The 13,141-nt window shown below is 43.3% G+C and overlaps 1 protein-coding gene across 1 annotated transcript; it reads left to right on the top strand.

Annotated features, from left to right (window-relative positions):
- The first annotated feature begins 1,456 nt into the window (after window positions 1–1,456).
- On the top strand, window positions 1,457–12,816 carry tatdn2 (TatD DNase domain containing 2). Its single transcript, XM_056300452.1, has 5 exons — window positions 1,457–1,831; window positions 1,952–2,662; window positions 2,836–2,963; window positions 11,440–11,623; window positions 12,676–12,816. The coding sequence occupies exons 1-5, from the start codon at window positions 1,457–1,459 to the stop codon at window positions 12,814–12,816; spliced, it is 1,539 nt and encodes a 512-aa protein (XP_056156427.1).
- Window positions 12,817–13,141: the final 325 nt, after the last annotated feature.

Here is a 13,141-nt window from a genome sequence, read left to right on the forward strand (position 1 = left end):
TTTTTTGGAGGTGGTAGGTGTTGTTCCAGAGAGGACCAGAAAAATAGCAGAAAATTAAAATAATTATGCTTTTTTCTAAAAATGGCTAAAAACCACTTTTCTCGGCATTTCAGATTATTCTGAGCATTTGGGGGGAGGGAGTTGGAGTGGGGGGGTGTAGGGGCAGGGGGAAGGCGGTTAGCTGGCAGGATGAAGAGGAGGGAGATTTAGACGGGTGGATAACCAAACCGCTACATTGTAGCGGGGTTCTTCTAGTAGCACTTATAATACTCTTAACTAAAACATAATTACAACCCAGCAGCACTTCGGTATAATTTACACTGCTGTGAACCCAAGACCGCATTTGGCCAGGGGAAGAAGTTGCAATGGCAACCAAGGCTGGAACATTTCTTTGATTTTTCTGCCACATAGCTAGCTGAAAGAGAAGCTTCTAACACTGTACTAATGGTTACGGCTCCAGGGGTCATGGAGTACATGTTATTGCCACAAAGTTTAGATTCCCCAATCCGCGTCTAAATAAAGTTAAGACTTGGAGAACATTTATTCGTATTGTGGTCTTTCATGTATAACCTAGAAATGTAAATGTGAGATATTGACACGTTATTGCTATCAGTCGGATATTGTAGAGAAAATTACTGTCACATTGTACTGCCCTGGTTTTTTCTGCAAACACAAGCCAAATGCCTTTATGAGAAGTGGAAATGAGAATTTATAAACGGGTTGATGAGGCTGATAGTAACCCTGAGTCAGGATTTATAGGTGGAAGAGTGTCAGCCATATGCTCTCATTTAAGAATTAACATGTTACCACAGTTCATGACAAAGCAATCTACAAAATTCAGCTTTGCTGGATGTTAATGGTGTTCTGGTGCTTGGGTTTAGGAGGCTTTATATGCTCATGTGCACTTATTTTCTCATTTTTAATTTGCTCAGGTTCTGTGACATGGAAAACAAGAAGAAGTTGAAGGTTGAGAGGTTACAAACTGCATTCAGTTCCCCTGACAATTTTTGGGGGAGAAGTGCTGGTCAGTTCATGCCTACTGGTTTGAGTATGTCACCAAGTGAAGACTTTAGGGCACCTTCCCCTGTTCATAATACGTTTTCAAGATCTGTTGGTATTGGAGCACTCAACTTAAGCACACCCAAGAGAAAAGTAGATGTTCTGGGTGAAAGCAGTCAGTCTGTCGGCAAAGTCAAACTCCGGAAGCTCTCAAGAAAACATTTCAAAGATCTACGTCCCTCCAAGGTAAATATGAATCCTTGGTTATGTTCTGGTATATTCATCCAAGATGATTTAGACAGTACCACTTTCTTGTGACAGCATCACAGCTGGTGTTTTTATGAAAACTATAAATGGTCACTTATTCATACCTTGTTAGCTTCTTTTTCCTTTGATTTTCCTCTGTGGTCAGCTGTATCATAATTAGTTATGTCCATAGGCAGATTTAAAGGACGGCATGTCCAGACTGGAATCATCTGAGAGTCTGAAGGTATCAATTCCTTCATCTCATTCTTTCAAATCGAAGAAGAAAACCAGGACACCAGAGGAAGGCTCAAAGGCCATCTATTTGAAGGCTTTGACTGACGCCATTGGCCAAAGAGAAGGGAAAAAATCCCAGACCAAGATCCCACGCACCTTTCCACCCAAAAAGCCCTCACCAGTGATGACTAGGATTCCTAGTTTAGGGCCAGATGATGGCAAGGTCCTGACCATGGGCTGCTGCTCACCACAACCAGAGACTAAATGTATGGATTCAGGTTCTAACCATGAAAAGGATCACCCATTTCCAGAAACACCGCATAACAATTTACATCTGAAAATGGATAAGAGGGTAAGTCCCAGCTAATATAAAACAAGCTTTGTTCTTTTTTTGTTTTTAGAGATTGCAAGTTTTGTTGACAATTATAGAGTTGAAAATCTTAATTTCTATTATTTTTATCGCTGATTTAAGATTGTAGTGATGAAAGGAGAGGATTCATCTGATGCTGAGGATTCTGTTTTTGTGGAGTCACTCTCCCAAAACAAGTCCTCCTCTCCAGAGGAAGAACCAACTGCCACCTTGAGTTACTTATCACTCCCTGCACTGGAATATGTGCCCAATCCAAAGATCCCCCGTGTAGACCATAATCTTTTCTCTACTCACTACCCCTGCCTGGACTTCACAACTCCCAGCAGAGACTCAGATTCTGGCTGTACCGTTCCCTACCTCTCCACCACTGTCAGTCGCTCTCGCAGTCCTGCTAGACGGGTGTCCTTGGGGTCAGAGCCTACATTGATCAATGACCATTCCCTTGCAAATCAGATTGGCTTCATTGACACGCACTGTCATCTGGACATGCTGTATGCAAAGCTAAGATACTGTGGGACCTTCAGCAACTTCCGAAATATATACCGGAGCAGCTTTTCTGCAGAGTTTCACGGTTGCATCGCAGACTTCTGCAATCCACAGCTGATGGTGAGAGACGCACTGTGGGAAGGTTTGCTGGCTGAAGACTTTGTGTGGGGGGCCTTTGGATGCCACCCTCACTTCGCTAAAGAGTACTCGGATGTCCATGAACGCAGCATTCTTAGAGCCATGCAGCATCCCAAAGCTGTGGCATTCGGAGAGATCGGCTTGGACTACTCCTACAAAAACTCCACCAACTCTTCTAAGCAGAAAAAGGTAAGGTCTCATCTGACCTGACGTAATTGTAAAAAAAAGCTTACTAGCTCAATCCCTGTTTATCCTATACTTTTGGAGATAGGTGTGCATGTGTGTGTGTGTGTGTGGGGGGGGGGGTTAGTTTCTGTGGCTCATACAGTACTTTGTTATTTGTGGTTTGGTTTCCTCTGAAGGTATTTGAGCGTCAGCTGAATCTGGCTATGGCCATGCAGAAACCACTTGTGATCCACTGCAGGGATGCAGATGATGACCTACTGGAGATCATGAAGAAGTGTGTTCCTCGAGACTATAAAATTCATAGGTGTGTCTGGTAACAGGTTTATTTGCTAATGTGGATGACAGTTAATCATCTTACTAATAATCATCTTCATTGTTTCTTAAGGGGCATGTCTGCCCTCGGGTTACTCATAGGATAGAGTAGGTTTATTTTTTCAAGATTGACCCTTTAAAAAGAATCGTCAACAGCTTTTGTGAAACGATGTGCTACTGTTTTGCATTCAGAATAACTAAAAGAATCAATCATGGTGACTTATAAAAGCATTATCAAACAACCACATGTATTTCTCTGGCAACATAACTTAGTTTGGATCATTTACATTTTGTACAGCTTCTTTTAGCTTAACCTTGCGGACTCGCACACGTTTGAACCCACAGATGATACCATCAACAAAATTGTAGATGCTTAAGAATGTGTTAATTCAGAAAGATCAGGCTAGCTAGGGAACGCAAGGGGTGGGGGGCTTATAAAATAAACCAAATGAAATTGTAAAAAAAAATATGGAAATTTGATTTGAATGCGGCATTTCCAAGCTATATTTTCTCTCCCTATCATAAGATGAATAGAACAATAAGATTGATAAATTAAATTGTTTCCTGCTTCATTAGTTCTTGCTAGTAGCCTCTCTGTTGTGCTTAAACTTTGATGAAGGCCTAGATTTCCTTATTGAGAAAAAAATTGCAGAATATCAAAAAACAGTTATTACATAATATTCTGCATAATTCAATATTTGCCTGTATTTTTCTCTATATAAAACAAAATGAAAACAAACTAATCAATGAACGGTAACAAACATGGCGTCACTAACCATAGAACAACCTAGAATGGTAAATCTGTGATTATCTAGTTTGCCGTGACATTTTGGAATTTTTAAAAAATTAGACAATAATGATAATGGCAAAATTTCCATCTAATTATGTATACGTATTTTAGGATTTTGCCCAATGGCTCTGTTGAATATGAATTTGGGCGCTCATCTCTGGCAATGTGAATGGATGACTACCGGATGGTATGATGCAGCAGTGTAACGGGTCGGCACCAGGCCCCAATGCAAGATGGTCAAAGCGGGTCCCGGCCTGCCCATCACAATCAGACGTAACATCACGTAATATCAGTAGCAAATGAAAGAAGTGAAAACATGTAGCCTTAAAACAACCAGCAACAGCGAAACACACTGCACAGTTGACCCCTAAATGAAATGAGTACTAGGAAAACGGACAGCCGTGCTATCGAAGAGGAGCTAAGAGTCTCGTGACGTCCAGTGTTGTGTTTGTCTGTCTTAATACATTCAATTAGATCTGGATTTGTTGCAGAGGCCTCTTCCACCTCTCTAGTAGTGAGTGCTTTTGGGGTGGTGTTTATGGCTACAAAGCTTGTGTAATCATCTGAGCCATGGGCATGTCTCTCTTGCTTTGCTGTCTTTCCCAGCAGTCGTGACAATGGGTCAGCCATTTTTTGTTTGCCCAGGATGTGTACTACTTGAAAATTGTATGGCTGTAGCCTAAGTACCCACCTCTATGCGGGCACAGGGTTTGGATTGGGGCCCGTATATTATTTCTAATGGCTTATGGTCAGTTACCAAATCAAACCTTCGGCCATACACATAGGGGTGTAGTCTCTCGCAAGCCCATGCAAGAGCTAGAACCTCTCTCTCTGTCAGAGTATTTCCTCTCACAGTCAGTTAAACTACGACTCACATAGTATATTGGCACTTCCTGTCCCTGTTGGTTCTGAACCAGTACTGCACCTAAACCTACTGGACTGGCGTCTGCTATCACTTTGGTTGGTGCATCCTGTCAAAATATTTTAAGGTGCCAGCTCTAGCGCCTTGAATGACCTTCTCTGTTGCAATCCAAATACGAATGGTGTGTCCTCTCTTGTTAAGCGATGCAGGCGCTCTGATAATGTTGCAAATTGTGGGATGAATCTGCTACTATACCCCACAAGTCCTAAGAAACTCCTCACCTCTGCGGGATTCTCTGGTTCCCGAACATCTGCCACTGCTTTGCACCCTCTCTGCCGTTGGTCCGATGCCCTTATCAGACAACAAAATTTCCATGAATATTAGCAAGTTCAAGATAGTGCTAGACTAGCCTACATTACCGGTGATGTTGCGCCTGCACATAGACAACATTATTCATGTCTACGCATAGGCCTTGTAAACACAAAACCCAAGTGTGTATTAGTCAAATAAATAATAAATAAGTTCTACTTACATCATAGGTGCACTCTAAGGGCCTTTTTGCTGTGTTAAGTCATCTATTCTGCGTAGTATGCAGTAGTACACATGTCCATAGTTACGTGGGGGGCACACATATACACATATACCGTAGAGTCGGTGCTCAAGATCTTTTTTTTTTTTTTTTGTATTTATTTTAGAAAAGTGTTAATTTCACATCAACATCACTGTATGGAGACTCAGATAGTACCATGTACATTCAAAACAAAAAGTTTTGCAGTGTGTTTGATAATAATTTCACTGCCTGGCTCTTCCACAGGCTTTCTTTTATAACATTAAGTTTAATTATTTATGTTCGAACATGGAAAGTTTTCACCGTAGATATTACAAGGGGTTGAAGGGGGAAAAGAAAGAGTAAAGAGCAAGCTGTTAGAGTTCATAAAATAATACAAGTTACATTACATTCATTCATTCATTCATTGTCCAAACCGCTATCCTTACTCAGGGTCGCAGGGATGCTGGAGCCTATCCCAGTAGTCATTGGGCGGCAGGCGGGGAGACACCTTGGACAGGCCGCCAGACCATCACAGGGCCGACACCAAATTCATTCATTCTAGAGAGAGGAACAAGACAAGGCTGTTTGCACCTCATCACTCTTCTTCTCCTTGTTTATAGAACCCCCGAGCCAATGGATTCGACAAAATGCTGAAATTAAGTTGATAGACATGCTATCGGGGAACATAAATTGGTCCTATGTGCTAATGACATATTGATATATCTAACGTAACCTACACCGTCACTCCCAAAATGGATGCATCTACTAGAAAAATATGGGATGCTCAGGTTATAAGCTTAACATACAGAAAACTCAGGTAATCACATTTACGACCCATCCAGCCATATTAGGGGAAAATATAAATTGAAATGCGATGCAGAATCAATTGAATACCTGGGTGTCAACCTGCCTAAAGGTATCTCAAAATTATTTGACCCTAATTATGACCCAATGAATGAAAAGATAAAATCTGACATATTGAGATGGAATGTTATTCCCTTCTTGAATTTGAGTTCCAGAGTAGAGTCGATCGAATTGTACACACTGCCAATGTTATATCTTTTTCAGTCCCTCCCAGTAAAGCTACCCACCAAACAGTTTATGTAATGGGACAGGTTGATATCCAGATACTTACGGCAAGGGAAAAAACCCAGAATCGGGTATAAAACTTTACAATTACGAAAAGAATGTGGTGGCATGGGCCTCCCCTGCTTACAAGAATACTATTATGCAGCACCGTTAAGGCCATTAATTTGTTTATGTATGCCAGCATACCCCACAAGATGGGAAGAAATAGCAGCGAAATAGCAGCAATAGCAGCGATGATGGCAGATACTGAATTACAATAAGATGGTAAACAAAGATAACCCTTGGATTAATATACCCCCCCCTTTTTTTCCCCCTATTGTATCCAGCCAATTACCCCACTCTTCCGGGCCGTCACGGACGCTGCTCCACCCCCTCTGCCGATCCGGGGAGGGCTGCAGACTACCACATGCCTCGTCCAATACATGTGGAGTCGCCAGCCATTTCTTTTCACCTGACAGGAGTTTCACTAGGGGGACGTAGTGCGTGAGAGGACCCCCCTATTGACCCTCCCCCCTGAACAGGTGCCCTGACCGACCAGAGGAGGCGGTAGTGCAGTGACCAGGACACATACCCACCTCCACTTTCCCACCCATAGAAGCAGCCAATTGTGTCTGCAGGGACGCCCGACCAAGCTGGAGGCAACACGGGGACTCGAACCACAGATCCTTGTGTTGGTAGGCACTAGCGCCTCCTCTGGTCGGTTGGGGCGCCTGTTCAGGGGGGAGGGGGAACTGCGGGAATAGCGTGATCCTCCCACGCGCTATGTCCCCCTGGTGAAACTTGTTACTGTCAGGTGAAAAGCAGGCCCGTAGCCAGAAACATGTTTTGGGGGGGGTCGGGCAACACTGCCGAAAGCTACCGGTAAATAAAATTCCCACACTGTATACTATAGCCTAATACCCAACCGTACTGTAAATGTCAACGTATTAAAGGCCCATAGATAATCATCAATGCCTTAATAAATAAAAGTGGGTCTTACCTTATAAAAGCAGGTCCAATCGTCTTTTTTGCCTGCAAAAGATGTCCAGTACCTCTTCCGGCGTCACCACAATGTCTCTGTGCTCCGAGAGCAATGTCAGTCCATTAAGCCGTCTTTCCGTCATTGTACTGCGCATTTTGTCTTTGATCCTTCCCAGACGGGAAAAACTTCTCTCGACATGGGCACTGGTGACAGGAAGCGTGGTCAAAACGCAGAGAAGCTTGAAGAAGCTTGGAAACAACTCACTGTTACAGGCATTTAATGCCTCAATGGCATTTCGTGGAACATAAGTTGCATCTTTCCATTTATCCCGCCAGGTGTCAATTTCTGACTTTACAACTTCCAGATGCGGTGACACTTCATCAGGATACAGGTTGGAGAGCGCTTGAGCTGAGCTGTCATTCAGCATGCTGACCTTAGATGGCAGTAAGGAGCAGAGGTTTGAGATCACATTTCTGTGTTTGCTGAAGCGTTCCTTCATCTGTGATGAATAAAAGTCAAGCATGACTATGAAAAGCTTTTGCCGGTAGTGATTTTCACAGACCTTCAATGGATCCTCATTGCAGTCCATGCCTCTTCGTGGTCGAAATTCAACCCCATACTTGGCTGCTTGGGAAGAGGTCTTTTGGAAAATCTGCCTGAACTCCATCTCAGAGTTAGCCCTCATCTCATCTACCTGCTTAATAACAGCATCAGCAGCTGAAACGCAACTCACCAAGTCACAATTTTCCTTCTGAAGGAAGGTGGACAGGTGGTAGGTTTTTGCAAGCATCTTCTCACTCACATTCATGGACAGCATGAATTCTGCATTGTCAATTGAATTAAAGAGCTGAGTGGCTTTGACAGATGTGTCTCCTGTGAAGGTTTCACTGATTTTCTGCAGGCTGGATCGCACAGGGTCTAAAAGCTCGTTGAATGTAAATATTGCGTCATGGTGTTCGACCCATCTCGTTTCACACAACTTCGTCAGTCGCGTTTTCTTGCAGTCGGGTAAAAGACGTTCCGTCTCGTGTCGCAGACTGCATGCAGACCGCAAAGCCGAATCATGGAAAAAAGTGCAGATCTCCGAGACAATTCCAAAGCAATTTCGCACCATTTGTACAGTGCAGCACTTGTTTAGGACCAAATTCAAACTGTGGCTGGCACAGTGCACATAAACTGCTTGCTTGTGCTTCTCTTTGATTTTAGCTTGGGCACCATGTAAACGGACACTCATGGCAGATGCGCCGTCGTATCCCTGGCCACGTAAAAACTGTAAATCAACGCCCGCATTTGTCAACTGACTTTCGATTGAATTGGCGATTGCCTCCCCGGTTAACTTCTCGATATCAACAAAGGACAAAAAATCCTCTCTGATGCTATATTGGCTGTCATGCTGGTTCACGTATCTGACACAGACAGAAAGCTGCTCCCGCCCTGAAACATCTTTCATTTCATCTGCCAACACAGCGAAACACTGCGCGGAGTTTACTTTCTGCACCAGTTTGTTTGTTATCACATCTCCAATTATGCTGATTATTTCATTTTGTACATCAGGACTGCAGTAGCTAGCATTTGCTGCACATTTACTCAAGTGTTGTAACAGTACTGTGTCGCCAGATGTAGCCCTAAACCTGAGTAAAGCCCTGAAAATTTCCGTCATTGTGAGTTGGCTCATTCAATGTCACTGGTCCTGAATCAATATCACCTCTCAGGGCGAGTTCTTGGCGACCGCAAAAAAAAAACGTTGCAATGATGCTTTTGAGCTTTTCTCTGTTTTCTTGGACTCGCTTTTTTCTCTCAGAATCTAGCCTCAGTGAAATTGCATCCATTTTATTGTTGAGAACCATTTGGAAATTGTCCGCTTTCAAACATGCATCCTTGTGATATGCCTTTTGTGCATGGTCTTTGAACGTCTCTAAAGCATGTTTCCAGTCTGAGAAGTGGACATTAATTAGCTTGCCAGCTTTTCTGTGCCCTCCCTTGCCCACATGCTTGACTGCAAACGCAACACAGTGCTTACAAAAACAACTGTCGGACCTTGTTGAGTATACTAGCCAGCTAAACTGGTCAATCCAATGACGTTGGAAACGTAGTTTACCTCCTAGTTTTGTAGGGAATGTTTGTCCGATATTGGCCGTCCAGTCCAGTGAGTATATTTCTCTTCTCTGTTCGTCTGATATTTTCCCACCAATATAATCCACAAAGTCGTGTGAAAACGTTTCCGAGGTAGAGGACAGCGGGTCTGCTAACTCTGGCTCCGTTTCCGAGGAGGAGGGCAGTGGGTTTGCTAACACTTGCTCCGGAAAATCGGTAACGTTAGTGACCAGATCATCTGTAATGTTCTTTTTGTTCTTTTTTGAGTCGGGACACGTTGAAACAAAAAAATCACTGATTTTACGAATATTAACTTTACTGCTCTTGCCTGATTTACAGGTAGCTTTCGGCGGCTCCATTGCTTTTGAAAAGCAAACTATAGATCGACCATTTAGCTAGCATAACCAGTGGCAGATTGCTTAGCTGACTCGTCAGACCCCTGAGCCAATCAAAAGTGTGTGATTTTATTTTACAGGTTTAACGCCTGTCAGTCACGATAGATGCAGTGTATGAGTAGGCTAGAGGGGCGGTGACAAATAATCAAAACGATAACTAAATAATTATTGGTGCCATTTCAGACGGGCCGTGGGGTTTCAGACACGAAAACCACCTACCTGGCTACGTGCCTGGTGAAAAGAAGCGGCTGGCGACTCCACATATATCAGAGGAGGCATGTGGTAGTCTGCACCCCTCCCCAGATCGGTAGAGGGGGTGGAGCAGTGACCGGGATGGCTCAGAAGAGTGGAGTAATTGACTGGATACAACTTAGGAGAGAAGGGGGGGGGGATAGCTGCAAGAAACTTAAAGATGTTATAGGCCACTGAGATAATCATACTAACAATAGGCCGTAATGGCACATCCTGTTTATGTATTTTAGGTAACCCATACAGTCTAGGTGTAGCATCCCCTGGGTATAATCTCTGGTACAAAATTCTGTCTGTAGCATTGTCCTGTTCTAACAGCTTCAGACAATCTATCAACCTTTTTCTTGTAACCACTGCCTGGATCTCGTTTCATGGGCTCATAAGTATTTATTTAGCTAAGTAACGTCATACCTTTCTCATGATACTCTCTCTGGTTTAATAAAACAGTGCAGCTACCCTTGTCCGCTGCAAAGATGATGTCTTTGTCCTTACTGAGAGTCGTGAATGCATTCCTCTCGTCTTTACTGATGTTGGATGGCGGCACCTTCGCATTGCTGAGGCAAGCTGAAACTTTCGTTCACAGTTGCGCCGCTCCCGGAATTCAGCCCCCTAGCAAGGATGTCTTTCTCTGCCTTGGGTGAGTTCAGGAATCAGGAACACTTTATTTGTCATTATTTGTCTGTAGGACAGATTCTTATCCACTTGTCCATAGCGTCGGCATGTGTTTGGTGTCCGTCTGTCTGTCTGCCGATGTCTCGAATGCAGCAGGTAGGTCAAACTTCTTTTGCTGCCTGGTTTTCAATTTTCCATGTTGTGCTAGATGAGCTTTCTCCGTGAACTCAATCACATGTCTGAAAGCGGTCTCATCTAGATGCGACGTGAGTCTCTGTTGGATCTGCTTGTCTTTGGCTTTCAAAACTAATTTTACCATCGACGAAAGGTCGATGGTAAAATTAGTTTGTCTCACCCGTTCGTTCAACAGCTGGCTCTGTGCCTTCTGGAGGATCTGGTTAGCTCGGTGGCCCTTGATCGAAGACTTCATTTGCACGCTCTTAGGTGTAATCCTGCTGTGTCTGCATCTGAGACTGAATCTCAGGTGGTTCCTGCAGTCTGCCATCCTACGCGCCGTTTGCTTGTACTCATGTACCAGTTTAAGGCAATCCTCGCTGAAATGCGACAAAATGTCTTTATGCATGCTTCTTATACAGCTGTGCTGTTTGGAAGGTTGGGGGATGCCTGCAGTCATTTCTCGCAATAAACTTTATGTCCAGATGAACTTTTTCAGCTTTCTGCAAGTAGGTAATAATTGACCTGTTCACAAATATCGATTCATTTATAGATGTGAACTACATTTAGGACTGTATAAGTAGTGGAGAGTCACACCACTTGTTTGAACCAGTTGAATATTGAAATTGATAAATCTGAGAATTTTCTTTGCACATGTCTCTCTCCCAACGATAACTGTTTTTGTCCTGTAGGCACTGTTTCACCAACAACTATTCAGTGATTGAGCCATTCTTGATGGAGTTTCCCAATTTGTTTGTGGGCTTCACAGCCCTGATCACGTACTATAGAGCTAAAGAGGCCCGAGATGCTGTCTGCAAGATCCCTCTCAATCGCATCGTGTTGGAGACAGATGCCCCATATTTTCTTCCAAGACAAGTACGGTGCAAATACATTCACGGTCATGTGTGATCAGACTCCAGCATTAGCATACTCAAGAACATAATTTGGATTCTGACTTTTTCCTCACACAACTTCTCACACATTTATCTGTGGAAATCGACAAAATATATATCAAGGTATCATCTTTGATTCAGAGTGGAAAATTAGCGCCTGCTGGCAGCCAAATGATGGTGGACTTTGGCTGTGGGGTTCCATGTCGAGCGGTGAAAACATGGACAACTTTACAGCGCTGTACATTTCATACCTACACTATGCTTTACTTTTGATACTGTTGATACCACGCTGTGCGACTTCCGGGTGAAAGATTGCCACAGCAACTATGGCTCATGCACAGAACGCCTAGGCCAGTTTGGGGCCGATTGAAGCGTATACATGTCAGAGTAAATCGGTCCCCAACCGCGTTATCTAGGTGTGTTAGTCTGACTTCAAGAAATTCGATTTAGTATGATTTCAGTCAGATTAACACATTAACATGTATTTTAAAAGTCCAGTTTGAGTTGGACTAACACAATAAATCGACTTTTTCTAACATGTAAACGTACCGAGTGACCCGTGGAGTCCATAAATGATGTTGTCAAGTACAGTATCAAGCGATGGGATTGCTTTAGATAGAAAAATATCGAGAAATATATCAAGTTTAGGTAATGTTAACCACCTGCTAGCCATGTTATAGCCAACAAACAACTGCTTATGTTGCACCAGTTACTCCAAGATAAAAGAGTAGATGTCTTCCCAATAATCAGGGCCCATTCTAGTATCAGACCTTTGGGGGGGGCTCAGCCCTTAATGAGAATGTGACATGCATACAGTGCCTTGCAAAAGTGTTCAACCCCACTGCTAAATCACTCATTTCATTGGATAACAGTACATCAGGAAGGCCATATCTTACTCAATCCAGCTCTGTATTTTGATTCTCGGGCTCCACTAGAGTAGCTTTGCATGGTTCCAAATTGGGGTAATGCCAGTCTGGACCTTAGCCTTGTAACCCCTATCTGACATGCTCATCCTCCCTCGCTGTGTTTCTCTAGGTTGGTAAACATGTGTGTCCATTTGCTCACCCTGGAATGGGCATCCACACCCTGAGGGAGATTAGTCTGCTGAAAGGAGAGGACATAGCCACCGTGTTGACCACCATCCGAAGCAACACCACCCAGCTCTATGGCTTGTGATCAAGCAGAATGATTGTCAGGACCTGTAGGGCCATCATATACCAAATGACTTGATTACTCATGAATCCATTAAACATGTATTTCTGACCTAAATCTGTTAGTTTGAGCATGAGGGGTAATATTAGATGGATACTTATATTCAAAAAAAAAATGCATTGAGGCTTAGAGCTGGCGTTGCAAACATAATGTTGAGTCACTTTTCTAAAAGACCAACGGTTTTTATTTTTTGCCGTTCTTACCTTTATTATTACCTTTATTGGATGGTGATAGGAGCGAGAGAGACAGGAAAGGCAGGGGAGAGAGAGGAGATGACATGCAACAAAGG

Source organism: Lampris incognitus, chromosome 2 (genome assembly GCF_029633865.1).
Source record: "Lampris incognitus isolate fLamInc1 chromosome 2, fLamInc1.hap2, whole genome shotgun sequence".
In the NCBI taxonomy this organism is placed as follows: domain Eukaryota; kingdom Metazoa; phylum Chordata; class Actinopteri; order Lampriformes; family Lampridae; genus Lampris; species Lampris incognitus.